Source organism: Hippocampus comes, unplaced genomic scaffold, assembly GCF_001891065.2.
Source record: "Hippocampus comes isolate QL1 unplaced genomic scaffold, H_comes_QL1_v1.1 scaffold82, whole genome shotgun sequence".
NCBI lineage: Eukaryota > Metazoa > Chordata > Actinopteri > Syngnathiformes > Syngnathidae > Hippocampus > Hippocampus comes.
Genome location: NW_017805135.1, coordinates 1,234,616 through 1,258,819, shown reverse-complemented (window position 1 = coordinate 1,258,819; position 24,204 = coordinate 1,234,616). Strand labels below are relative to the sequence as shown.

At 42.6% G+C, this 24,204-nt stretch overlaps 3 protein-coding genes across 3 annotated transcripts in view; 1 reads left to right on the top strand and 2 right to left on the bottom strand.

The window, feature by feature from the left end:
- The window catches only part of tars3 (threonyl-tRNA synthetase 3), a 10,049-nt gene extending 9,188 nt beyond the window's left edge, over positions 1-861 (bottom strand). The window contains exon 1 of the mRNA XM_019866764.1: positions 518-861. Within this exon, the coding sequence (XP_019722323.1) occupies positions 518-838 (321 nt within the window). The 5' untranslated portion in view covers positions 839-861. The remainder of the gene's footprint in view (positions 1-517) is intronic.
- Positions 862-1,534: 673 nt separating this feature from the next.
- Positions 1,535-14,357, top strand: ulk3 (unc-51 like kinase 3). Its single transcript, XM_019866777.1, has 17 exons — positions 1,535-1,665; positions 2,746-2,855; positions 2,937-3,077; positions 3,506-3,626; positions 3,709-3,804; positions 3,887-4,030; positions 4,224-4,306; positions 5,003-5,158; positions 5,229-5,334; positions 5,401-5,441; positions 6,088-6,190; positions 6,413-6,477; positions 7,261-7,339; positions 8,975-9,015; positions 10,112-10,159; positions 10,405-10,468; positions 12,790-14,357. The coding sequence occupies exons 2-17, from the start codon at positions 2,751-2,753 to the stop codon at positions 12,804-12,806; spliced, it is 1,410 nt and encodes a 469-aa protein (XP_019722336.1). The 5' UTR covers positions 1,535-1,665; positions 2,746-2,750; the 3' UTR covers positions 12,807-14,357.
- An 8,468-nt stretch (positions 14,358-22,825) lies between these two features.
- Positions 22,826-24,135, bottom strand: LOC109514006 (growth arrest-specific protein 1). Its single transcript, XM_019866796.1, has one exon. The coding sequence runs from the start codon at positions 23,739-23,741 to the stop codon at positions 22,983-22,985; it is 759 nt and encodes a 252-aa protein (XP_019722355.1). The 5' UTR covers positions 23,742-24,135; the 3' UTR covers positions 22,826-22,982.
- Between the last annotated feature and the right edge of the window lie 69 nt (positions 24,136-24,204).

The following is a 24,204-nucleotide window of genomic DNA, read 5'->3' as shown; positions in this document are numbered from 1 at the left end:
TTCTCTCTCATACACACATACACACACACACACACACACACACACACACACACACACACAAAAAAAAAACACTGGGTTTTGACATGACAGTGGTTCAGTGCTGCTTGAAAATAGATGATCTTCAACCAGCCTAGCTCCAAGTCATGCCAAAAGTAACTGTAACAATTAAAATTGTATTAACTTAACACGATAAATTTTTATCATGTGCCAAAACAAAACTCAATCGATTTCCATGTGAGTTTCTTGCAAAGTCAACTAATCTGGGCTGAGATTCTACAAGTATGTTATGACCAGAAAGCTTTTCCAGATCATCTTTATTTTGATACATCTATTTGATTAGGTAAGGATTGTAGTAAATTACACAAATGCGAATACATCTAAAGAACACTTCAAGATATTGTGCAATAATTAATAGTAGTAGTAATAAATCCGACAGCCGCATCTTTCACTGAGGTTGTGAAAAACAATAGTAGTTGGAGAACCAAAACTGTTATGTAAACCCCTAGTTATTCATCACCTTTTTAGCAGCAGCTTTGTTATTCGTCTGCCCTCCTCTGACGACATTCCCCCCGGCAGCTTTTCCGCACTCGCCCCCTGGCTGTGAACTCTTGCCCGGCTCCAGCTCCAGTTCCAACCGCAGACCCCGGCGGAGGTGCAATAGCCGGTACTTGAGCTTCTCATTCTCCGACCTCAGCTCCTCCAGCTGCGAGGAGACCCCCGCATCGCCGGCAGGGCCCAAGTCCCGGTTGATCCCGTCCTGAAGGGTGGTGATTTCGCCAGCAAGAAGCCGAATTTGCTCCTCCTGCGCTGCGAAGCGTGCTGCCAAGCAGTCCGCCATCTTTAAATGCCCACCGTTTGGGCAATGAACGCGGACTTCCGGTGGCGTTTTATCAAACATTGTTCAAAAAGATCGAAAAGATAAAGGACACAGTAGCTGAAAAATGACATTACATTGTTGCGTTGCACACGTATTTCATGCAAATAAACTAAATTAAATTTTACTAAACTAAAATAAAATAATTAATTTCATTGAGTGTCACTTCTGAGGTGTATTCTTTTATTTGTAGTGCCATAATGAAAATAAAAAATATATTTTTTAAATTCCTACAGTTAAATTAGCACGAATAATGTTATCGTCGATAAAGTGTTCATATTTGATGTGTATTATCCTTTTTTTCTTACGAAAATGTTTTTAATTGATAGTCTTTATTTCAAAAAGCAATACGGCCTAATAGGTAATAAACCCGTAAAATCTGTGATATATTTTTGAAATCATTCATCGGAATCAGGCAAATGAAACCACGACACCACCAGGCTTTATAAAGTGATGATTATTAGTCGTAGTTTTCAACAAGGAGACGTATATCAATGTATCTATTGTTTATTTATATTATATATTTTTGTAATATTTTAAAAACTTGTTGTTGATCTTTCAATTTTTGTATTTTGTAGACTGTTCAATAAAAAATACGACCGCAATCCAGCAGGTGCAGTGCAGTACTAGTATCCGAACAATAGAAGGCAGTGTGACAGATTCTACAAGGTTCCAAGTCACGTGACCCAAACAGCCAAAGGGCTGCGTGTGTGCACCGCCAACGACTGACAGCGATGTAAACAATTACCTTTCCTCACACTTCTGCCAGTCATGGATTGACTACCACACAGGTACGCGATAATGGTATTTTGAACGAGGTTTGAATTAAAACGTTACTACTCGAATGACGGCCGGTTGATTGCTGTCAAGTGTTGTTTCACTCCGGTTTATGCCGCTAGCTACAACTTTTTGTTGGTAGTCTACAAACAGAACACCAAATTAAGTCAACCTGATTGTTTGCGTCCTTGTCTTACTGCCTTGGTAGGCTAAAACCCACTTCTTTTTCACACTTAGCTTAATTAGATAATCACGTCACTCCCTGTTGATCAGGGCCGTCCTCATAACCGTTAACTATCAATAAAATTAACAACAGATAAGATTAAGATATCCTTTATTTGTCCCACAGTGGGGAAATGTACAGTCTACAGCAGCAAATTAGGGGGGTAGAAAAAAGAAAAACAAAGTGTTTGCAAGCACAAAAGTAAATGTAGATAAAGAGAGCTGTACACAGTTCAATATAAGTGCAATATACCTGTGTGTGTGTGTGTGTGTGTGTGTGTGTGTGTGTGTGTGTGAGTGTCCAGGGAGCAGACCAGGACAGAACTGGCCCTCCCGATAAGAATATAATAACAGTTTTAATGTGAAACCGTCATATCGTTGAGAGTGAGACAAAGACCAGAAATTGGTGTTAATGTATTTGTTGTATTATAACGTGTTTTGAATAGGGTGGCACAGGAAATGACTGGTTAGCATGTCCGCATCACATTACAGAAGTCCACTGTGCTCTGGCCTTCCCGTGTGGAGTTTGCATGCTCTCCCCTTGCCTGCGTGGGCTTTCTCCGGATACTCCGGTTTCCTCCCATATTCCCAAAACATGCATGATAGGTTGATTGGGCACTCTAAATTGTGCCAATGTGTGATTTTGATTGTGAATGGTTGTTTGTCTATGTGTGCCCTGTGATTGGCTGGCAACCAGTACAGGGTGTACCCCCTGCCACCCAACTGCCCGAAGACAGCTGCCACGCCCGCGAGCCTTGATGTTTCATTGTATTGTGCTTCTTCTATAATATTGGATTTTTGTGAGAAACAATCAGAAATTTTATTTTTAGACAGACCACATTACATAGCTCCATATTAATGGTACATTGCAGCCAACATGGCTTCGTCCTCCAACTTCGCCCCTCCAAAACTGGATGACTTCATCCTAACAGAGCGGTTGGGGAGCGGAACATATGCCACAGTCTATAAAGCCTACAGAAAGGTGAGACATTGCCCCCATTTTGCGTCCTCTTGCTCTCTCATGCCTCATCCATGATACTAAAGGGCCTACATTTTTGTCCAGGGTGATAGCCGAGAAGCGGTGGCCGTGAAGGTGGTCGCCAAGAAGACGCTGAACAAGGCGTCCACAGAGAACTTGCTCACGGAGATTGAGATCCTCAAGACTGTACGTCACCCTCATATTGTCCAGTTGAAAGATTTTGTGGTGAGCTCACTTGATTAGCATCTATCCGTTCATCCATTTTCTGTAGCACTTGTCCACATTACGGTTGTGGGTGAACTTGAGCCTATCCAAGTAAGGTTGGCCAACATGGGCAAATAAATATGAAGAATCTCAATAATTATTCTTTTTTAATTCTGATGGTAATTTGACAGTACCCTACCAAAAATGCTATAAATCTCCACTTAGCACTCTTGTTAAAGAGGGCAAACAGATTAGACTTAAAGTCACAAAATATTCAAGTAAAACGTCAGAAACCGAAGGTAGAACATTCTTCTCTCAACGCTGTCGCAAAAAGACAAAGGAAAAGGCAAAAAACTTGCACTGAGGTTATCTTTAATTCTGTATGATATGAGGTACAGTGTGCTGGACTTCCTCTGTATCAATACAAACTGATGTTGTGTTACCATCAGTGGGATTCTGAGAACATCTATCTGATCCTGGAATGGTGTTCCGGTGGAGATCTGTCCCGTTTCATCCGCAGTCGTCGGATCTTGCCAGAGAGAGTTGCCCGGCGTTTTCTGCAACAGATAGGTCAGCTGACTCACCTTTGGACCTTGTATTTCATTTGATTTGGAATGGCCATTTGAACAAAGGATGTTGCTTCCACCCACAGCATGTGCTCTCCAGTTCTTACATGACCGAAATATCTCCCACTTGGATTTGAAACCACAGAACATTTTGCTGTGTGGCTCAGTCCTCAAATTAGCAGGTAAGAAAGAATACAAACAAATTTGTTTGTGTGAAATCCTGCTTCTGACTGTATCGGATGCTGCATTCTGATTCAATGTCAGACTTTGGCTTCGCCCAGTACATGTCACCATGGGACGAAAAGAGCGTGCTGAGAGGCTCTCCTTTGTACATGGCTCCCGAAATGGTGTGTCGGCGCCAGTATGACTCCAGAGTGGATCTCTGGTCGGTGGGAGTCATTCTTTATGGTGAGCGTTGACTTCGTTCGAGACGAGGGTTATAAAATAGATATTTGTAATCTTATATTTAAAGGGGGATTTTGCAGTTTCCAAACTGCTAGCAAGTTTTGAATACTTCACCCGCCCGCCCCCTTCATATTCAAAATACGAATGATCCTTTTGAACAGTCTTATCCACTCTAATGTTGCTTGTGTGAATGTAGAGGCACTGTTTGGACGGGCCCCTTTTGCATCAAAGTCGTATTCAGAATTGGAAGAGAAGATTCGAAGTAACCAGCCCATTGAGGTCAGTGGTCAAGTTTCAGATGTAATACCCATTTTATTTTTTCCAGCTATTCGGTATAAATCCACTAGGTGGCCCACTTTGCTGTCAAAAGGGCACTTGGTGGCCTGTTGCACTCATCAACATCTTTTTAAAATTTATTACATTGATTACAATGGGAAACATGGTTTTCAACAAATCGGTTTTCGAACAGCCTTCTGGAACGGATTATGGTCGAAAACCGAGGTATGACTGTATGCAGAAAAGTGGTGAAGATTGCACGACTGTCTTGTGTCCTATGTGTTGTGTTGTGTTATTTTTGTTATTTTGACTTCAAAATGGCGCCGCGAGAGTGGCTGCCTTTCCAGCAGCTCCTATATTTTGTTGTTCTACTTCTTCCTTTCATAACTTTGCTGCTGTGAATTGGGAATTTCTCCATTGCGAGACTAATAAAGGTTTTCTTATCTTATCTTATCTTATCTATGTTCTGAATCAAATAGTAAATACATTTGGTCAAGAATAAAAACATTTATGGTTGAAAATACAAAGTTTAATCTCATGTCCTTTACCAAAGAATTCCATGGGAACTCATCTGTTAAGGTCACCCTCCGCTGCAAAGTACTCACGATGATTTTTGGCAACAGTCTTTTGACCTTTCAAATGCATTGTCTGCATTGCGGATTGAGAGCAACATAATAAGGTCGCATTGTTGTACATCAGCTCCCCCCCGGGGCCAGGGTCTCCAAGCACTGCCGGGACCTCCTCCTGCGTCTCCTGGAGAGGAATCCCGATGCCCGGATCACCTTCGCCGAGTTCTTCACGCACCCCTTTGTGGACATGGAGCACATGCCAAGTGCCGAGAGCTTGGGGAAGGCGGTAAGAGACTACAGAAGAGCCTGCGTCATGTTTTCAGAGGTGTCACTCCCCATGTCTTGCCTCCCGTCAGAAAGAACTGGTCTTACAGGCCGTCCAGAAGGACCAAGATGGCGAGAGGTCCGTTGCGCTCTCTCTCTACTGCGGTGCTCTGGAGCACTTTGTCCCTGCTATTTACTGTAAGACCATATGCACATTTCCGACAAAGCATGTTAAACTTACTTACCTTGCCTTTCGTCCTCCAGATGAGACTGACCAGAAGCGAAAAGATGTCCTCAGGCAAAAAGTAGGCCAGAGAATATTTCCCCTATTAATATTGTGTGAATCACTTTCCTATTTATGTTGAATTAGCCAATTGTTTAATCAAATAAACATGCATATATATGCTGCATTATGTGCTGTAAAATGATTTATTTTAGCTCTGCTTGATTTTTTTTTTTAAGTATAAATCAGATGTAAATTTTTATTTTAATACTAAAACAATTATTCATTTTCATTGTTATTGTTGTTTTTAATTTAATTATAATTCATTAAACAATAAAGTTAAATTAATTTAAAAAATGTCTATTTAAATATTTTGTTATGATTCTCGGCAAATCAATTATTTTATTTTAATGAGATTTAATCCATCAAAAATTAATTTAAAAAATGAATTTATTTTAATCAAAACTTTAGTGGAAAAATAGGATTAATACATGAAATAATAATATACATATCATTAGTATGTTGTATATGTATTTAGATATATCCGTTGTATGTATCAAATATTGACTGTTGATTATGTAAATACTTGGTGAGGCGTATTATACCTCTAAAGAACTAAGAGGGCTGTATGTGGCCCTCAGGCCTAGTTTTGCCCACCCCTGCTCTAGTGTTTCTCTTCTGAAAGCAGACCACACATACAGTACAGCATCATGTCAATGTCCCTGCAGGTCCGTCAGTATGCGTCTCGAGCGGAAGAGCTGAAGGCCCTGGTCGCCTCGGACAACAAGCGTATCTTTGAGGAGGCGCGCACCTCCACGGACATCCTCAGAGGTAAAAAACGTCGCAGAGGCGCATATGTAGGACTTGTGTTCTCGTTCTCAAATTGCGGTGACTCTGCAGCATAGGGAAGTTGTGATTGTTCTCTTAAGAGTCGAAAGGTTCTGGTTTTGAATCCTGGCTCAGGCCCTCCAGTTTTGCCATTGGCTCCAGGTCAACCGCGACCCTAATGAAAACAAGCGCTGGTTTTCAAACCTTTCTCTTCTCACTTTGCAGAAATGTCTCGTGAGCAGCCACGATTGCTGGCGGCGCTGGATATGGCCTCAGTCGCCATCGCTAAGGTCAGACATGGCAGGAAGACATGATACAAAAATGAACTGCTGCAGTTGTAAGAGCTTTTCATCACTTTTCTGCTGATTTTAGTGCTTTGTTGACATGGATTGTCATTCAAAATGTTGTCAACTCTGTCTCCACACACATTTTTTTCCCCAATGTTTTTCAGTGGGTGTCAGTTATACATGGGTTTTCTCTCGTCCTTTTTCCTTGTGATAAGCAGGGCTCCACTGTATTGTCACTGGAAACATTTCTAAAGAATTTGACCCATTTTTAATAAGAGTATATAATTATATCAAAAAATCATTATATATTGTGTATCAAAATCAAGATTAAGCCCTTGTCGCTCTCTACCAGCGGTCATATTTTATGAATGGGAGATCTTCAATAATGTGCCAAAAATAAGTGTAAAACCAAATAAATGGATAATTACAATATGGTACTGTTGTGTATCACAAATTTTTTAAAAAAAGTGAAATATTTGGTAAAATTATGCATTGATTACATTGAGAGAATGTAAGAAAATATACAAATTAATTTAAATTAAATGATAAAATATGTTGAATAATATTTTCCATAATTTAATTCATGGCCACTCTAAGTAATTACTCGACTTTCTAAAATAATTAAATAGTCCCACTTTTAAGATTTAATTTGGGAACAAACAACACTGTTCTACAAAACTAAACACTCCCATATAAAAGTAGACATTCGTCCGAGGGGAAAAAAAATAACTAAATCTGCAAACACCTTGTAGATAATCACGTGTTGTCTTGGTGTTTGTGCTGTAGGAGCAAAGCGGAGTGGACGACAATGAGGCCTTGGATGAATACCAGAATTGCTTAGGAGAACTCCTGTTGGCACTTGCAGGTACGGTGGAAAATGGTTTGCTAAATAAACTGTTCGCTCCCAAGATTCATGCTTAAATGTCGATGTGGCATAGTAATGTGGACTTCGAGTCGAATAATCAGTTCAATCCCGAGCGCAAACCTTCAATAAATGAGGCCCATAGAAAGTGTCAGCTTAGTTCTCGGCATATTCGCGCATGATTGTCGTGAATAAAGATGGAGGCAAGGTGAGAGAGCCAGTTGGCGAGGCTGTCAAGCAACACAGAAGTCCATTCACTAACTCCGTGTCCTTGCATGAGGCAATGAGCTCATGCGCCTTCATGTGAGAGCGATTCCACTAGTGAGGCCTTTTGGAGCTGAGATGATGGGACCCGGCGTCTGCCAGGGCCCCCGCGTGCGCTACGGGAGCCGCGCCATCTGCTTCCCATTTAGTCCTTGCTGTAAACACACAGGACGCTTATCTTCCACTGGTGAGAGCTAGAAGCGGCCAGCCAGCCAGCCAGCGCTTAGTCTTCCCAATCAAGATGCTTTTCAAGGAGGACAAACCACATGCGAACATACCGCTGATATTCACTTTCAAACGACAATACATACTCAAAATATGACGTAAGTAGAACATACTGGGACGCACTTTAATGGGAGCGCACAAGCAACATGACTTGGGAAGTTAAACTCATAGAAAATAAAATTTTTAACAATATTATCTTTTGTAATTTTAAATTGGCCTTTAAAAAAGTTGCAAGACGTCCTATATTCAGCCAACTGCTGCAATACTAATAGAAACATTAAAGATGCAGGTTCCCACCCTCTTTATGATGGCGAATCAATGAAAAGATCAATACTTTTGATGGCATGCTCAGACGACAAATACTAAAATTATTAGCAAAAAATAAAAAGCATCGCCCATCTGTCTAGAACGGTGTTTCCCAGGTTTTTGTTTAGCCAAGGCACACCACCAAACATCACAAAAATTGCAGTATGTACCTTCTGCCGTTGGATTGAAGAGCATTTCATTGTTCCGCCTCTCACTGTACGTCGCTGGCTTAGATAGTTGGACAAACATACATTATTTCTATTTAAAAAAATCATTTTCACTCGGGGCTCACTCACGTGCAAAGGCACACTGGTTGGGAATTAATTGTCGTGGATACCTCCACTTATTTGGGAGAATTCCGTAGCAGTTTGCCAAAGCATGCCTCAAGATGGAGGTCCAAATCAAAATGGCTGACTTCCTGTGTAATATTGGGGATGGGTTCATTTGTGTTAATTGGTGTGGTTTTTTTTTTAGGTTTGTTTGAATGGGGTGCTACTATTCTGCAGGGGGTTGTGTAGTTGGACCCTTAAAAAATAGCTACAAAAAATTGAGTTTTGGGCATGTTGAAATCCCCTCAATAATGAAATCATTATAACAATTACCACATTTGCCTCGAGAAAGTTGCCTCGAGAGATCAGTCCCCTGCCAAGTCCGAGATAGTAGCAAGAAGATTGTGTGTGTGTGTGTCGGGGGGAGTTTTCTGTTTGTGTTTGTAGAAGGCTGCTTCTTCATTTTGGGGTTTTTTTTGTGGATAGCGAAAAGATGGCGGATGGTGGGATGGACTGTTCCATTAGTAGAGTAGAACAATGTGCTCATTATTCTCTCTCTTTTGTCCCCTCCCAGCTGAGCCGCAGGGCCGTCGACGAGAACTGCTCCACAGCGAGGTGAGCCTTGCCATCATGGCAGCGACCTTGTGAGCCCAAAAAAAATAAAAGGGTAATAATTTCACAGAAAGGCTTAACAGGGAAACTGTTTGTCTAACCTGTATGAGATTGATATCAATGATTCCAACAGACAGTGGCAACAACATGAGCAAACACTTCCCAAGGGGGAACCCCCCCACTCCCAAACAAACTCAAATGTTTATTTAACTAAACCCTCTCTGCATCATAATGCGGAACACAGAGTAAACGCACACAGCCACAAACCTTTGAGACTCTAACCCGACCTCTGCTCGAACAAAGGAGCACCAAGAGTCCAACTGTTGTTGACCGGAGTCCTAATCGTGATGTATCCCGTGTAAACTGATTTAATGTCATGACGGGAACTCAAGCATCGAGAATGCGAACCCCCGTGTAAAATTCCTTCATGTTTATTGCACACGCTGATTAAAGGCTTGCGGTTTGAGGGCAGAATACCCCCAAAAAACTGCGGTCAAAATGCTAATTTGCTGCGCCGGATCACTACGTTTAAGGCAAAGTATGGAAACGAACCGCGGAGGTCTCTGTATTGTGTGTAGCAGTGTACGAGCAAAAACTCTGTGCTCCTTTTTCCTCATCTGTGGCACCCCCGAACCGAGAAGCACACGTGTCCCTTCTGAAATGTTTTCCCAATTTCCCTAACTCGAGCAAAATTGGCGCTGCACTTCCGTGAGGTTGGAGGTCTCACCGGAGAGTTTAAAAAAAAAAATAATAACTCACATTCCACACTGCTGCAGCAGAGACTCAGACATCCTGTCTTGTGCTGCCGAGTACAGGTCAGAAAAACACTGCACGCTACCCATAATGCAACTGAATGCCAGCTTTCATTATGTGCACCACATCCAGTATGTTCCTGCCTCTTTCATATCCTGCCGGGGGGGTGGAGTTGTGTCCACTGGCTGGCTCATTGTGCTACTTTGGATGGGTTCATTGTCGAGTTTGAAAAAGGCCATCATGGGCATTTCCAACCAAATTATCTTGCAAATCTGCTAACATTTTTCAGTGTGGCATGAGACCTTCAATAAAAATACAGATGTTGTTTTGTTTTGTTTGTTTTCAGATTAAAAGCCTCATGAGCAGAGCAGAGTACCTCAAGAAGAACATCAAGGTGAGGGTGCTTTTGCACCTGGGTCACATTCCATTTTAGGAGGTTTTGTGTTTGGATATCAATTTATTTGGAGAATTGTATGACTGAGAGTGTGAAAATATGTTAAAGAATACTTTTAAAAATGTATTTTAATCAGTTAGTGTTTTATTACGTTTGAACAGGTTTAAATCATGCATAAGTATATATATTTTTTTATATATACTTATTATATGGAATGATACATGTCAGACTTTTATTGGTTCCAGATGCAGGAGACTCAGAGGGATGTCTCGATGGATCGGGAGCCCCTAGCAGACTCCGTCAGAAGCTGTGAGTGTTGCGTCGTCGAAAATTGATGACACATCCATGGTGATTTTTAATTTTGGACTGCCCTTATTGTGTCTAATGGACTCTGACTGACCAACAAAAGCACCCCGCGTACTTGATCATCTCTGTTGTGGTGCCAAGACTGATTTGTGAGAGGCGGCACGTAGCCGGAGGAAGTCCCAGACTGCAGAAAACTCTAACAAAGTGTAGCAGGAGAAAACGAAATGGCAGAAGCGAGGCTAACTTTCATCGTATCTGTGAACTTGGTTGCGGTGTTGCAATGTTGAAGAAAAAAAACCAAAAAAAAAAAACCATCCTAACGAAACTGAAATGAGTAGAACGTAGCTCTTCTCACACATATGCTTCCTTCTCAACCTCAACTTTACATTCATGTATGTTAATTCAAAGCTAAATAAGATGAACTAAACTATAGCATGGGAAAAAATGTGCTTTTAGTGAGACACTTGATCCAGATCATAACCGACATACTTCTTCTTCCCATGCATTTCTCCAAGATGGATCGGGCATTCTTAAAGCCCGGACAAGATCCTGTGCTTAGCGAGAAATTCCTGCGGAATTATACTTTTTTTTTTTTGCCCATTTCACTGGTGAGAGAGCTCAAATTTCCCAAAGTATATGGCTTCTTCTTATTCCCGCTGAAGTTATTTTAATAAAAACCACACGGTGGCTGCTAGCCACAAGTTGGCATGGGGCCAACGGCAGCCACTGCGGGTCGACAAATGACGATGCTACTCCGGCAGCATATGTACACAATATAGCACATATGCTATGAGTATATTGAGATACACTATATGCTCATTCAAATGATAGGAAGTGAAAATGGAATCAAATTTGTGGAGCTCATGCGCCACTGTTCCTAGTTCATCCCAAAGGTGTGGGACAGTCTTGCAAACAAGTTTGTCCACACCAAACTCATCTAACATGCCTTGAAAGTAGGATGACAATTATAGTGTACCTTCGGCAGCCCATTTCGAAGTATCGATGGGAAGGGAGCAAAATTGCAAAGTTTGAACAGCTGATGTTCCCATTTTTGGTTCTAGTCTTGTAGTTGCCAAATTCATCCCCCTAGTTAATTTAAATGGACAGCATCATGTTGTGAACAGACGTCAGTCACGTCAAGTCATTGACTGGCCCATCCCTTACATCCACCAGTTGCTATTGAGTGATAAGCCAGATCACTTGTCTATGGATGTAAATCTGTCCTTTCTTGGGAGGTGACCCAAATAAGATCTCGTAGGTTTAAAAAAAAAAAAAAAAAACAAACACTGCCAGGCAGGCATCCTCATCCCAAATCTGACCGTCAGACGTCTCGGGATCCACCAGGCCGGGTAGATGGCTGTGAAAGTGGCATCTAGACTCGGATATTTATTTATTTCCATTCTTTATTTAAATAGAGAGGATGTAACCCGATCCACATCACAGACATGCTTCCGCTTGTGCGGCGGTTGATTATTTATCATGCGCTGCAGCACCAAGGCGATGTCTGACACAGAAAGCAAAACGGGCATTTTTCAGTGAATATACACATGATAATGACCCCCCCCTCCAAAAAAATCTGGTACACCATATGCAAGTGTTGAGTATGTCTGAAGGTGTCCCATTGTGGTGTCAATTATAAAAAAAAAAAAAAAAAACTCAAGGTCGCTTTCATTTTATGAGAATAGATATAAATATAAGGAGTAAAATTGATTTTTTTAGTGATAGAGCCGCTTTCATTTAAAAAAAAAAACTGTTCCCACAAGTAGTCCCGTGGGCTTAAGAGTATTTTTATCCTTCACTGAGGGTTCCTGTGAAATTAAAATAATAATAATAAATCAGAAAGGAGAGAAAGTCACATCACAGAGTTTATAAATAGACATATCGTACAGATAAGATCTCGTAGGTTTAAAAAAAAAAAAAAAAAACAAACACTGCCAGGCAGGCATCCTCATCCCAAATCTGACCGTCAGACGTCTCGGGATCCACCAGGCCGGGTAGATGGCTGTGAAAGTGGCATCTAGATTCGGATATTTATTTATTTCCATTATTTATTTAAATGGAGAGGATGTAACCCGATCCACATCACAGACAGGCTTCCGCCTGTGCGGCGGTTGATTATTTATCATGCGCTGCAGCACCAAGGCGATGTCTGACACAGAAAGCAAAACGGGCATTTTTCAATGAATATACACATAATGAGGCACCCTCCAAAAAAATCTGGTACACCATATGCAAGTGTTGAGTATGTCTGAAGGTGTCCCATTGTGGTGTCAATTATAATTGACAGTAAATAATAACATCATTGCCCCGTTCTCTCCTATCAGCGTGCTGTGTGCAGTGAACCCCGAGGACCACGGCGGTAAACCAACCGGCTTGGACCTTGGACAGCCAAAACCTTCCCCGCAATGAAACTGTGTGCTCCATGCCAAATCAAACCTGCATACCAACGTCACCTTTCACACTTCTTGGCTTGGCCTTTGCAGAATCAGTCAATGTTTTGGTTGTTGCTGAAGGTGAGCTAGCAGGTAGAGGGAGACAAGCTGGTTCAATGCAAAGTACTGCACGGCACTTGTTTTTGAGCTGACACACTGTGGACCCCTCGGAAAAAAAAAAACAAAAAAATACTGTTTACAACATTTAACCTTTAATGCTGGATTTACATGGCATGGTTCAAGTGCCACTATCTCTTTTTTTTTTTCTTTTTACTGTCGTGCAGTGTAAACTAAACGCATGGAATCGGTTATCTTCAAATTGGAATCAGACCTCCTTCAAATATGTGTGCTGTACCCCGTCAATGCCAACTTCACATCTTCAAAATTCTTTTCATTCAATGTGGGGAGGAGTAGGTCCAAGCCAACTACTTATTAACTTACATACCGTACTGTGTAGAACGTTTTAATATTTTCTTACTGCATGTGTTAATGCTGATCGGCTCACTTACCGGTGCTTGCGATTTGGGCGTCTGCACACACAGAACTAATGTAAATAGCACTACAAAAAAAAAAAACATGATACAGGTATTAAAATCCTAATAGAGCACTTGGACCTGCTGTGTCAATTCCACCTGTTATCTCGATGTCGTCTCTGCTAACATTTAGCATGATCGTAATGTAACCGTTGCGCTCCATTGCCTACCAAATGTGCTGGCGGGAACAAAATGGATTTGGACACACTGCTGACGTGTTTTGAGCACATCATTCTGGTCAACAGGCCAAAGGGATTGAAATGAAATGTATTTATGGACAACTGTGAAAATGTGTGCCGCTGGTGCTCGCGTGCACTCTCCTGTTGGACTGACCCTTTTGTGTCGTAGCCGCTGCTAAGGTGTAAATATGGTGGAACCACAAAGGTCACACACAGTCCTTTCTATGAGGCCCGCCTTTGTCCCCCCCCGTTGAATTTTTTTCCCCCCATTCCAAAATAATGAAAAAATAATTCATTCCAGGGTCAACATTTTCATCTTTGTAAAAGCTTTAGCAACTGAACAGGCAAAATTACTGTGATCCAAGTGTAAAAAGAAGTTAAGCGTCTGTTAATGAAGCGCACAGCTATGAGTTATGTCTGCCCCTTAATCCTCCAATTGTGGGTCAAATTGACCGTTTATATATATTTTTTAAACATTTAGGATGAAACATTTTCTCCTAGCTTTATTTTTGTTTTTTTCCATTTTATTTTAATATTATATATTAAATACGCAGCTGGTCACTTTGTCTTGTGAAACATCAAATAACAGCAAGGTATGGGAATCTCTCCATTGGGAGACAAATAAAGGTTTTCTTATCTTAACAAAGATAATGCTTTGCAAGTGTAAATCGAAGTTAACCACGATAGTTCAACTTTAAGTCTCTTTTGAAGTTGATGTATGCATTTTATAAACATGAAATGCAGCTCACTCTGTGGTGTGCAGTCCATTCTTCACCATATCCACTCAGACCAAGCAGCCTGGACAGATCTGTGTTTTTTTTTTGTTAACTGCTGTGCTGTTTGATGTTGATGTTTTTTCTTTTTTGCCCTGGTAGCCTTTTGTGTTGGCATCCCCCCCAAAAATGCAGAGAAAAGGCATTTCATCTTTTGATCCCCCACAGAGCTCAAGTCGCACAAGCACAGTGACGTCATGAAAGGATTTTGTGATTTTTAGAAGCACGATTTTCTGGTACACTCATGAAAAATTCCTGGCCTTTTGACATGACATCAAAAAACAGTCCAAAGAACAATTGAAAGCCCTTCAGGTGCTCATTCAATGCTTGTCGCACGTTAACACAAAGACATCTACTCACTTGAGAGTTGACCCACGATGTCACAGTATGTTCCATTTCCTGTTCTATGGTTATCACCACCTTTGTCATCACTTGTAGCCTTTTGTGGTGGAACGACAAAATTGAAGACGACGTAAAACACATTTCTGTCGTTAATCATCAAGACGCTGACTGAAATGAAGTTGCGCAAAATATGTGACGTCAGATTTGGAAAGAGTTCTGGGGATAAAAAGGAGTGAAGCCCTCTTTTTCATTTTGTTAAAAAGACAACTCCTTTTGCTTTGGAGGTGAGTCTCCTCCCATAACCAAACCCTAGTAAGAAGCCGGAATAGAACACACACAAAGTCAGTCTCAGTGTTTGGAGTCCGAAAATGTCTTAAGTCCGAATTGAACTTGAATTGACTTTCGAGCCTCCACTGTAGTTCACACTCCCCCCTCGCCCCCTTCTCACGCCTCCACTGTGGCCTGACCGCTGACTCGCCATGTGCTCGCCACTGATGGACGCCGTTCTCACCGCCATGAAAGAAGAGCTGGAGAGGTGCGGCCCAGTCCCTGTTTACTCTGGAGCTGCAGGTTTGGCCAGTACCCCAACCGCTCTGTGTGTGTGTGTGTGTGTGTGTGTGTGTGTGTGTGTGTGTGTGTGTGTGTGTGCGCGCGCGCGCGCGCGCGCGATGCCGACACACACACTGCACACAGACAGGACTCACTGGGCCTAAACGAGAGACTTTAGGCTGATAATCCTCACTGTTGGAGGTCTGAGCACACTGTTTTGATTTCAAAGACATGCTGTAATATCCCAAAAGAACTTTAATTTTGGGGGGGAAAAGGAAAAAAAAAGATGAAAGTATAAATATGTATGTTGGCGTCACCTGCGCTCTGTTGTTGAATTCTCCATTTTGAATGTTGACGCAGCTGTCGTTTGAATCATTACCACGTTTTTTTTTTTTTTTGAAGGAGAAGACGCCGGGTGGGAAATGGAACGGCTGTTGGAAGCTGCCGCCTTCAGGAGACGTTTCGTCAACAATACGCTGCCAAGGCAATGCTTGTCTTTGTCCAGAAGTTGTGAAAAGAGACCCGGGAGTCGGGGCCTCGGGCGAGTCATCGTCGTCAGGAACAGCTGGATCACGTCCACGCAGGCGGAGGAGAGAGACAGGAAGGCGGTAGGGGGGTAAGGATATTTTATATAATTATATGATTCATATATGAGACTGGGGAGCAAATTGAGACGCCGAATGTGAACATTTCACATGAGAACCGCAATTTTGAAAAGCTAATGGTGGTTTTTATTTCTTTGTTTTGCCCTCGGCGCCTCCTCTTTGTTTTTAGTTTTTGTCGGGCTTGACACCCTTTGCATGACCTCGGGTGGTCATAAGAGCTCCTCTAAACATGATGAGCGGTTTACACCAATTTGACAAATGTTGGGGAAATGTAGTCAGACGTTCGGATTCAAACAGATTGGGTGGAAAAAAAATTCCACATGGGAATTAAGGCAAAAAATAACCACTTTTCAGTCCTGTGAAGAAATTAGCCTGTTTTGAGGGGGCGGTCCTGTTGCGCATGAGCCACTTGCTCACCCCTTCAACCGCAAACTACGCAATTCCCTTTTCTCTTTACGACACATTTCAGCACTCATAACTGTCATACACATGTGAAAGGAAGATAACTACCCCATAATAAAACAAATTCGAAATAAAATGATACTACGGTAACGAGAATAAAATTACTCACTTATTTTCAAATGATGTTTGTATTTCGCTCAAAACGGGTCCCCTTAACAGTTGGTCACTCGATTTTCTCCCACTAACACAGTCCTGGCATATGGCAATTATCCCGGTATGTAAAAAATGTGACATTGTTTTACCACAATAGAATACTGTATCAATTTACTAGTCACACCAAGTTCAACTTTGGGGAAAAAAAGAACAAAAAACAATACTTATTATGGTTGGATCTTTGTCAAGACAAACTTGGTGAACCAGTGTTTTGAGACGACCAGCGTCCCATCGTTAAGGCTTTCTTCCTGGCTGGTGGTGTGGAATTACAAACACATGCGAGAGAATAATGAAGTGCTTAAAAGATGCCCAGGAGCAGCATTATTGTAGGAAATTAAATCAAGTCCGAACAGTAACAGCAAGTTCTGTCGCTTCATCTAAAACGTCACATGTGATACGGGGTGGAATGACATATCAGCAAACTAGTCACGCTGCGGTGTTGTGACAAGCAACCGGGCTTTTGTTCTCAACTTAGTGGTGCTCACCTGGCAAACTGGGGCGAAATATCTCCCAGACTGAAATTTAGAGTCGTGCAGAAAGTCATGCTCTTCTGTGTGGCCATTTATCTTTAATCAGGACCATTCTGCATCTTTGTGGGAGTCCCGCTGATTTCGTTGATCCTAAAAACTGCATTGTGAGCCCATCGTTTTCTCTCTTAAAGTGGGGGTCAACTCAAACATTTTCATGTCGATAATACGGTGATGTTCTATGCGGCCTCGCTAGTCTGAACGTCATGGCACAAAAACACACAAAGGTATTCTGATTAATAAGGCATTTGTGGAATATGAAGTCAGCAGCAAAATCCACTTTAAACATTTTTTTTACTGATCTCAGGGGGTGGCCATTTTGCCAATTGCTGCCGAATGAAAAAATGACATCAGGCTCAGCTGGCGAACATCACATGACCAAACTCAGAAAAGTTACCTGAACCCTGAACCACTGTGATGTCATTTTTGCGCAAGAGCGTGTGGCAAAATGCGGCCCCCCCACTCAGATGTATGAAAACGGGTGGCTTTTTCTACTTAATTCATATTCCCCAAACGTAATATTAATCCGAATGCTGTGTTTAGATGAGGTTACGTTAAGACTTGATGAGATTTTATTTCTGGTCATAAATAAGTTGATCTCAAAATATCTGATATTTTTAAAGGTTTTACCCAGCCAAATGTTCCTGTATATTGGCAAAAAAATTTGCTTTGCTTCATTCTTTTATCCATGTAAAAGTTCTATTCTAATAAAATTACTCACTTATTTTCAAATGATGTTTGTATTTCGCTCAAAACGGGTCCCCTTAACAGTTGGTCACTCGATTTTCTCCCACTAACACAGTCCTGGCATATGGCAATTATCCCGGTATGTAAAAAATGTGACATTGTTTTACCACAATAGAATACTGTATCAATTTACTAGTCACACCAAGTTCAACTTTGGGGAAAAAAAGAACAAAAAACAATACTTATTATGGTTGGATCTTTGTCAAGACAAACTTGGTGAACCAGTGTTTTGAGACGACCAGCGTCCCATCGTTAAGGCTTTCTTCCTGGCTGGTGGTGTGGAATTACAAACACATGCGAGAGAATAATGAAGTGCTTAAAAGATGCCCAGGAGCAGCATTATTGTAGGAAATTAAATCAAGTCCGAACAGTAACAGCAAGTTCTGTCGCTTCATCTAAAACGTCACATGTGATACGGGGTGGAATGACATATCAGCAAACTAGTCACGCTGCGGTGTTGTGACAAGCAACCGGGCTTTTGTTCTCAACTTAGTGGTGCTCACCTGGCAAACTGGGGCGAAATATCTCCCAGACTGAAATTTAGAGTCGTGCAGAAAGTCATGCTCTTCTGTGTGGCCATTTATCTTTAATCAGGACCATTCTGCATCTTTGTGGGAGTCCCGCTGATTTCGTTGATCCTAAAAACTGCATTGTGAGCCCATCGTTTTCTCTCTTAAAGTGGGGGTCAACTCAAACATTTTCATGTCGATAATACGGTGATGTTCTATGCGGCCTCGCTAGTCTGAACGTCATGGCACAAAAACACACAAAGGTATTCTGATTAATAAGGCATTTGTGGAATATGAAGTCAGCAGCAAAATCCACTTTAAACATTTTTTTTACTGATCTCAGGGGGTGGCCATTTTGCCAATTGCTGCCGAATGAAAAAATGACATCAGGCTCAGCTGGCGAACATCACATGACCAAACTCAGAAAAGTTACCTGAACCCTGAACCACTGTGATGTCATTTTTGCGCAAGAGCGTGTGGCAAAATGCGGCCCCCCCACTCAGATGTATGAAAACGGGTGGCTTTTTCTACTTAATTCATATTCCCCAAACGTAATATTAATCCGAATGCTGTGTTTAGATGAGGTTACGTTAAGACTTGATGAGATTTTATTTCTGGTCATAAATAAGTTGATCTCAAAATATCTGATATTTTTAAAGGTTTTACCCAGCCAAATGTTCCTGTATATTGGCAAAAAAATTTGCTTTGCTTCATTCTTTTATCCATGTAAAAGTTCTATTCTTTTTTTTTTTTTTTTTTAAAGCCCACTTTTTGCAGCGCAGACAAATAGTGGAATCAAAATGTTTGCGTTGGGCAGTGATACGCTGCTGAGTCATACTTTTGGGGTTATTGTTTGACGTCTGTTTCCCAAAGATTTGGGTTGTGACACCTGGGGGTGGGGTCAGACTGTGGGCTTTCGGGGGGGAGGGAGGCTTTGACTCAACCCAGCCCCCCCACCCCCTTGCACTGACACCATAGAGCAGGTCGGTCGTTCACTGCGGCTGGATGGTTATCATGAATGGAACATTGTACCTCTGAGAGACAAGAGCCTCCTAAATCCTGAGAGTCCCTCCCTTTTTGGCCCGGTGAAGAGAGCGCGGGGGTCGGGATTGAGGGTTATATAGCAAAGGGGCTTGTTTGGGAGAAATGCTGAATGCAGATAATTTAGAAAATGGGCTGCGGCAAAGCTGTGTGTACCCCCCACCCCCCTTGTTTCTCCCCTTTACGCACACCACTCAACTCGTACATTTGCCCCCCGAAGCTGCTCTGCTCGTGTTTGTTTTTATTTTACTCCCAGAAAATGGGGAAAGGGGCAGGGTTGTCGTCTGCGAGGAAATTAAGATGCATGGTGTTGGTCCAAAGTCCTGGACTCAAGACAATGTGGCTAAAAATCAAAAATGAGGGCTTCGGAGGGGGGGGGGGTCTCCTTTATTTCAGTTTCTTTCAATGTTTCATGGAATTTCAGGAGGCTTAAATGTGCTTTTTTTTGTCTTTGTTAAAACCATGATACAAAGTACGATTGTTCCACTGACATTTTTCCTAAAGAATATCATCCAAACTTATTTAAATTTCAAACTGTGATTTAGGTCAGTTGTAATGCTGACATGTGTTTACAGTTAGAGCATTGCATACAGAATTAGCCATGGATGATGCTTTTTTTAAAATCTGATTGCAGTAGGAGAGACACATGCAACATGCAAAAAAAAAAAATCTCTGTCAGTGTTCGCATTTTTAAATGATCATTTTGACAACATTGCTAGAAAATCACAATGTCATATATATAATATGTATATAAAATATGTATTTTTTTTCACTTTTTAACCAAATATGCTTTCCTAGCCTATAAAAGGGGACATTCAGAGCGAAAATATCTATTAGTACAGAGCATTTTTGCATTGCAGGACCTTGAATCTGTCAAGCTGACTCTTTGACAGTTGAAAAACATCTCAGGAGTTTGGGTTTGGTAAGTGCTGAGTTCATTTGACTTCCTTGAGACAACAACTTTGAATAAATTACACTTGAGTCATACCATGCTTGATGTGGAAATTCGTTATTATAGAGGACATTTGAACTCACTTTTTCAACATTTTATTCCAAAAACATACCATTCCACATTCGGGACAGTATCAATCATGGCTTCCAAGCTACTCGTTTTATTACACTGGCTTCTTTCATGTCATATAATTGTATAATTCTGTCAAATATAGATATATATATATATATATACATTTTTCTTCATGTTCCAGCTCCATAATTTAACGTTTACACCCATAAAATTCACGGTGGTGCGATTTTAATCGGCTGCATGACTTTTCACTTGCACTCTGACCGTTTTTTCAGCATGTTGCGTATTAACAAAATGTAAAAACTGTTATGTCAGGCGGCTGTGTAGTGTGACAGACCCGGTTCAGACTTGTATATTCTACTAAATACGTTCAGCTCTTCCATGTCAAATAAAGCATTAAAAGGTCACAAATTTAATGAACTCATTACATGTTGAGCTGCAAAGTAACATGTGATTCAGAAACATAGCTGATTTCCCCATCACATTTTGAAATATACACTAGGGCCCAAAATCGCATTTCTTGAATTATGACATTTCTTCCCCTCATCAGTTTAATGTTGGAATGACTTTCAAGGTACATGAGTATCTCAGAACAACGGGAGGATACCCATTTGTAGGCATTGTGGTTGCCTACGACTGCACGTTTGGAGTCATCTTTGCAAAGGCAGCGTTTTTCAATGCAGCACCGTTGGATCTTTGCAGGTTTACCTCATGCGTCGGCCGCGGGCAACAAAGGTGATGAGGCAAAGCAATATAGTGCAAACATAGAAAAGGGTGAGCAGTGACAAGATGAGGGTGTCATTTCAAGGTGTGAAGTTAGGGGAAGGAAAGGTGTGTTCTGGGAGGAAAAGCACCACAACACAATCCCAGGATGGGAGGAAGGAGATCGAGGGAGTTGCAAAGGGGGGGGGGTCTCCTGCTCAAAAGTTGCGTGGAGTGTGGTGCTTCAGTTAATCTAAGCACTTGATCCTGTCCCTCGCAAATATTTGAAGTGTGGTTACCGCGACAAAAGTAGGAGAGTAAATAGACCAGGACGGGCCGAGTCTCAGTGTTTGTCTAAGGTCTTAATAAAGCTACACTCCAAAGTACTATTGACACCAAGAGCAAACAAACGCCGGCCGCACGCGAGTCGACGAGGCCTGGCAACTTGATTTTAGCGCGGAAAAAGGAGTCTGTAACATCGGCCTGCGGTTTTCGCACGGAAAAGGAGTTCAAGGTGATGGTTCTGCAAATCTTAAAGGTCGTATAGTCAATTCACGGTGTCCAAAATCCATTGTGATCCGCAGCGGTCAGGGCGATCCGCAATGTTTGGAAAAAGACGAGTGGATGACGTCCAGGTCCATCTCGTGGGAAGCTCGTTGAGGGTTTGTTAGTTTGTTCCACAAATTTGTCTGTTAGTGCATCTACACAAGAAATCAGTCTTTAAACCCTTTCGGGGACAGAGGTTACCATCATGTTATCAGGTTACAGGTTATCATGATTGGTGAATGAAAGGAATATAAATGACATAGAGTCCTGGGTTCTTGGGTTATAAAATTGGAATGATTTTGTTCTCAGAATTAGGTCCTTGGAAGGCAATTGCTTTAAGTCCGGTTTACAGTTCTTCACTATGTCTAGGTTTCTATGGCAAATGCTGATGTAGAGGCTGGTTGGAACCCCGATGGCGAAACAATCGGTCCTAAGAAGAAGGCAGATGTCCACTCCACGGGAGATAAAGTCCAAAGTAGGTTCTCGACGGTTTCTGCAGCATATCCTGGTGTAGAATATGGTTGGTGTTTCCAATGTAGAAGTCGAGTGTTCTCAAGCGTGAAGAAGTCCAAAGTGATGGTTCCTCCAGCATACTGGTGAAGATGAAGGTTGGGCGCCCTTTCACCTGCAATGGAGAAACTTTTGAAAAGCCAAGAAGTCAAAGTTTTCAACCATGAGCAAGTACAAACTTGATCTTTCTGGATCTGTGTCACATACTAGTGTAGAAGACTGCTGTTGCTTCCAATGGAGAACTGAAGATCCTTCACTTTGAAGAAGAGGTCCGCATAGGTAGCTCTCGAAGATTTCTGAGATGTCACCGAATTGCAAAGACGTCAAAGCCCTCAATTAGGGAGGAGTCCTCAAACAGTTTTTGCCAACTTTTAGGTTTCCGTACCACATCCTGGTGCAGAGGACGGTTGGACGCCTCCATTTGGGAAGTCAAACATTTGCAACCATAAAGAAGTTCAATTTCCTTCTAGTCAACTTTAGTTTGAAGAATAATCTCAAATGCTGTAATCCAAACTGTTGACAGAAAGACACACGGGAAAAAAACAGAATCACTCTGCCAGGTCAACCCCACCCCACCCCCAACCCCGCCCCACTCCAGTCAACTGCAAAAAAGAAACTCAAACTGGCAGTTCCATATTCCTAAATCATATGCTGGAATGGAGTATGGTTGGACCTGCAAACATCTTCAGCCAAAAAGAAGTCCAGTTGTGCTCTAGTCAACCTTGCTTTAAAAAAAAAAAATTAAAAAAAAAATACTCCAAAGTGTTGACGGCAAGGCCCGAGGGTGAAACCCAGCATCACCTCATCCAGCTGAAGCCCCCCTTCGGCAGGTCCAAGATCTGATGTGTCTCTCCTGATGTGTCAAGGAATAAATCCAGCTGTGTCACAACCAAATACATCCCAGAGGGAGAAACAGGAGCGCCCCCAATGAAGAAAACCTCCGGGGAGCCGCCGAGTGGTCACTGTAGACGTCTTCCTTATCCTGTCTGGCATCGTAGTCCTCGTCCTCGTATGTGTCATCCACATCCGGCTGGTCTGAGATGACACCGTGACGGTCCCCCATGGAGCAGAGCTTGCTCATGTTCTCCTTGACCACCTCGCAGAAGGGTCTCCCTTCACCGTCGCAAACACAGCGGTTCAGCAGCGCCCCGTCAGGTGTGTATAGCATCTGCTGGATGGCGGCCTTGCACTTGGCCGAGCACTTGCGTCCATTGAACAACTGTCCGCAGTCGGACAGGTAGGCATCCAGGGAAGCTTCGCAGTGGTTGTCCTGCACGCAACGTTGGCGGGCCTCCATGCAGCCGATCCCCCCGCCTCCGTCATCCGGATACCGGCGCGGCAGACATGGCTCGATGGCGCGTTTGGCCCGCAGACACTCGGCGTCCTGGGCGCATTCGCAGCTCTCCAGGTCCGGCCCGCTGCGGGTCCGGTTGAGGCGGATCAGCGCGTTGATGCAGGGGCTGGGACACTGACGCCTCGTGCCCCGCAGGTTGCCCTCACAGGCGGCCATATACTGGCCATAGGCGAGGTCGCACTCAGTTTCGGCGTTGCAGCGCATGATGGCCTGCCAGCAGATGAGCTGCGCATCCACGGCCACCAGCACCCACGAGAGCAGTGCCAGCGCGCTGTACCACCATCTCATGCTTGGGGGTTAGCTCGAACCCTTCCTCCTGCAGCACATCATCAAACCTCACAGGCTATAAAGTGGACAAAAATATCTCCCCGAGTCCCAGAAAACACGTCATGAAGTCACCACGCGTGGGTGCAGAAGCAGAGTGCATGAACTCACACGCTCGAGCAAAAGTTCTCCTCTTCCAGCCCTTACCGCCGCGGTGCGTTCACGGACAAGCCGCGCGCCAATGTACGAAAGTCCATCGATTTTTTTTTTTAAAGTATCCAAACTCTTCCGTTGTGTGGGAATCTCCTTTGTCCCTCGCGCTCACTGTCTATGGTTGTGCTGATACGCTTCGCGCTCCGCCGAGCTTCCTTCAAAACACCCCTCCCCCAAGAAAGAAAAGTTTTTTTACATGCACCCCCTCCTTCCCCTCTCTCTCTCTCTCTCTCTCTCTCTCTCTCTCTCTTTTTCTTCTCCTTTCTGTTTCTTT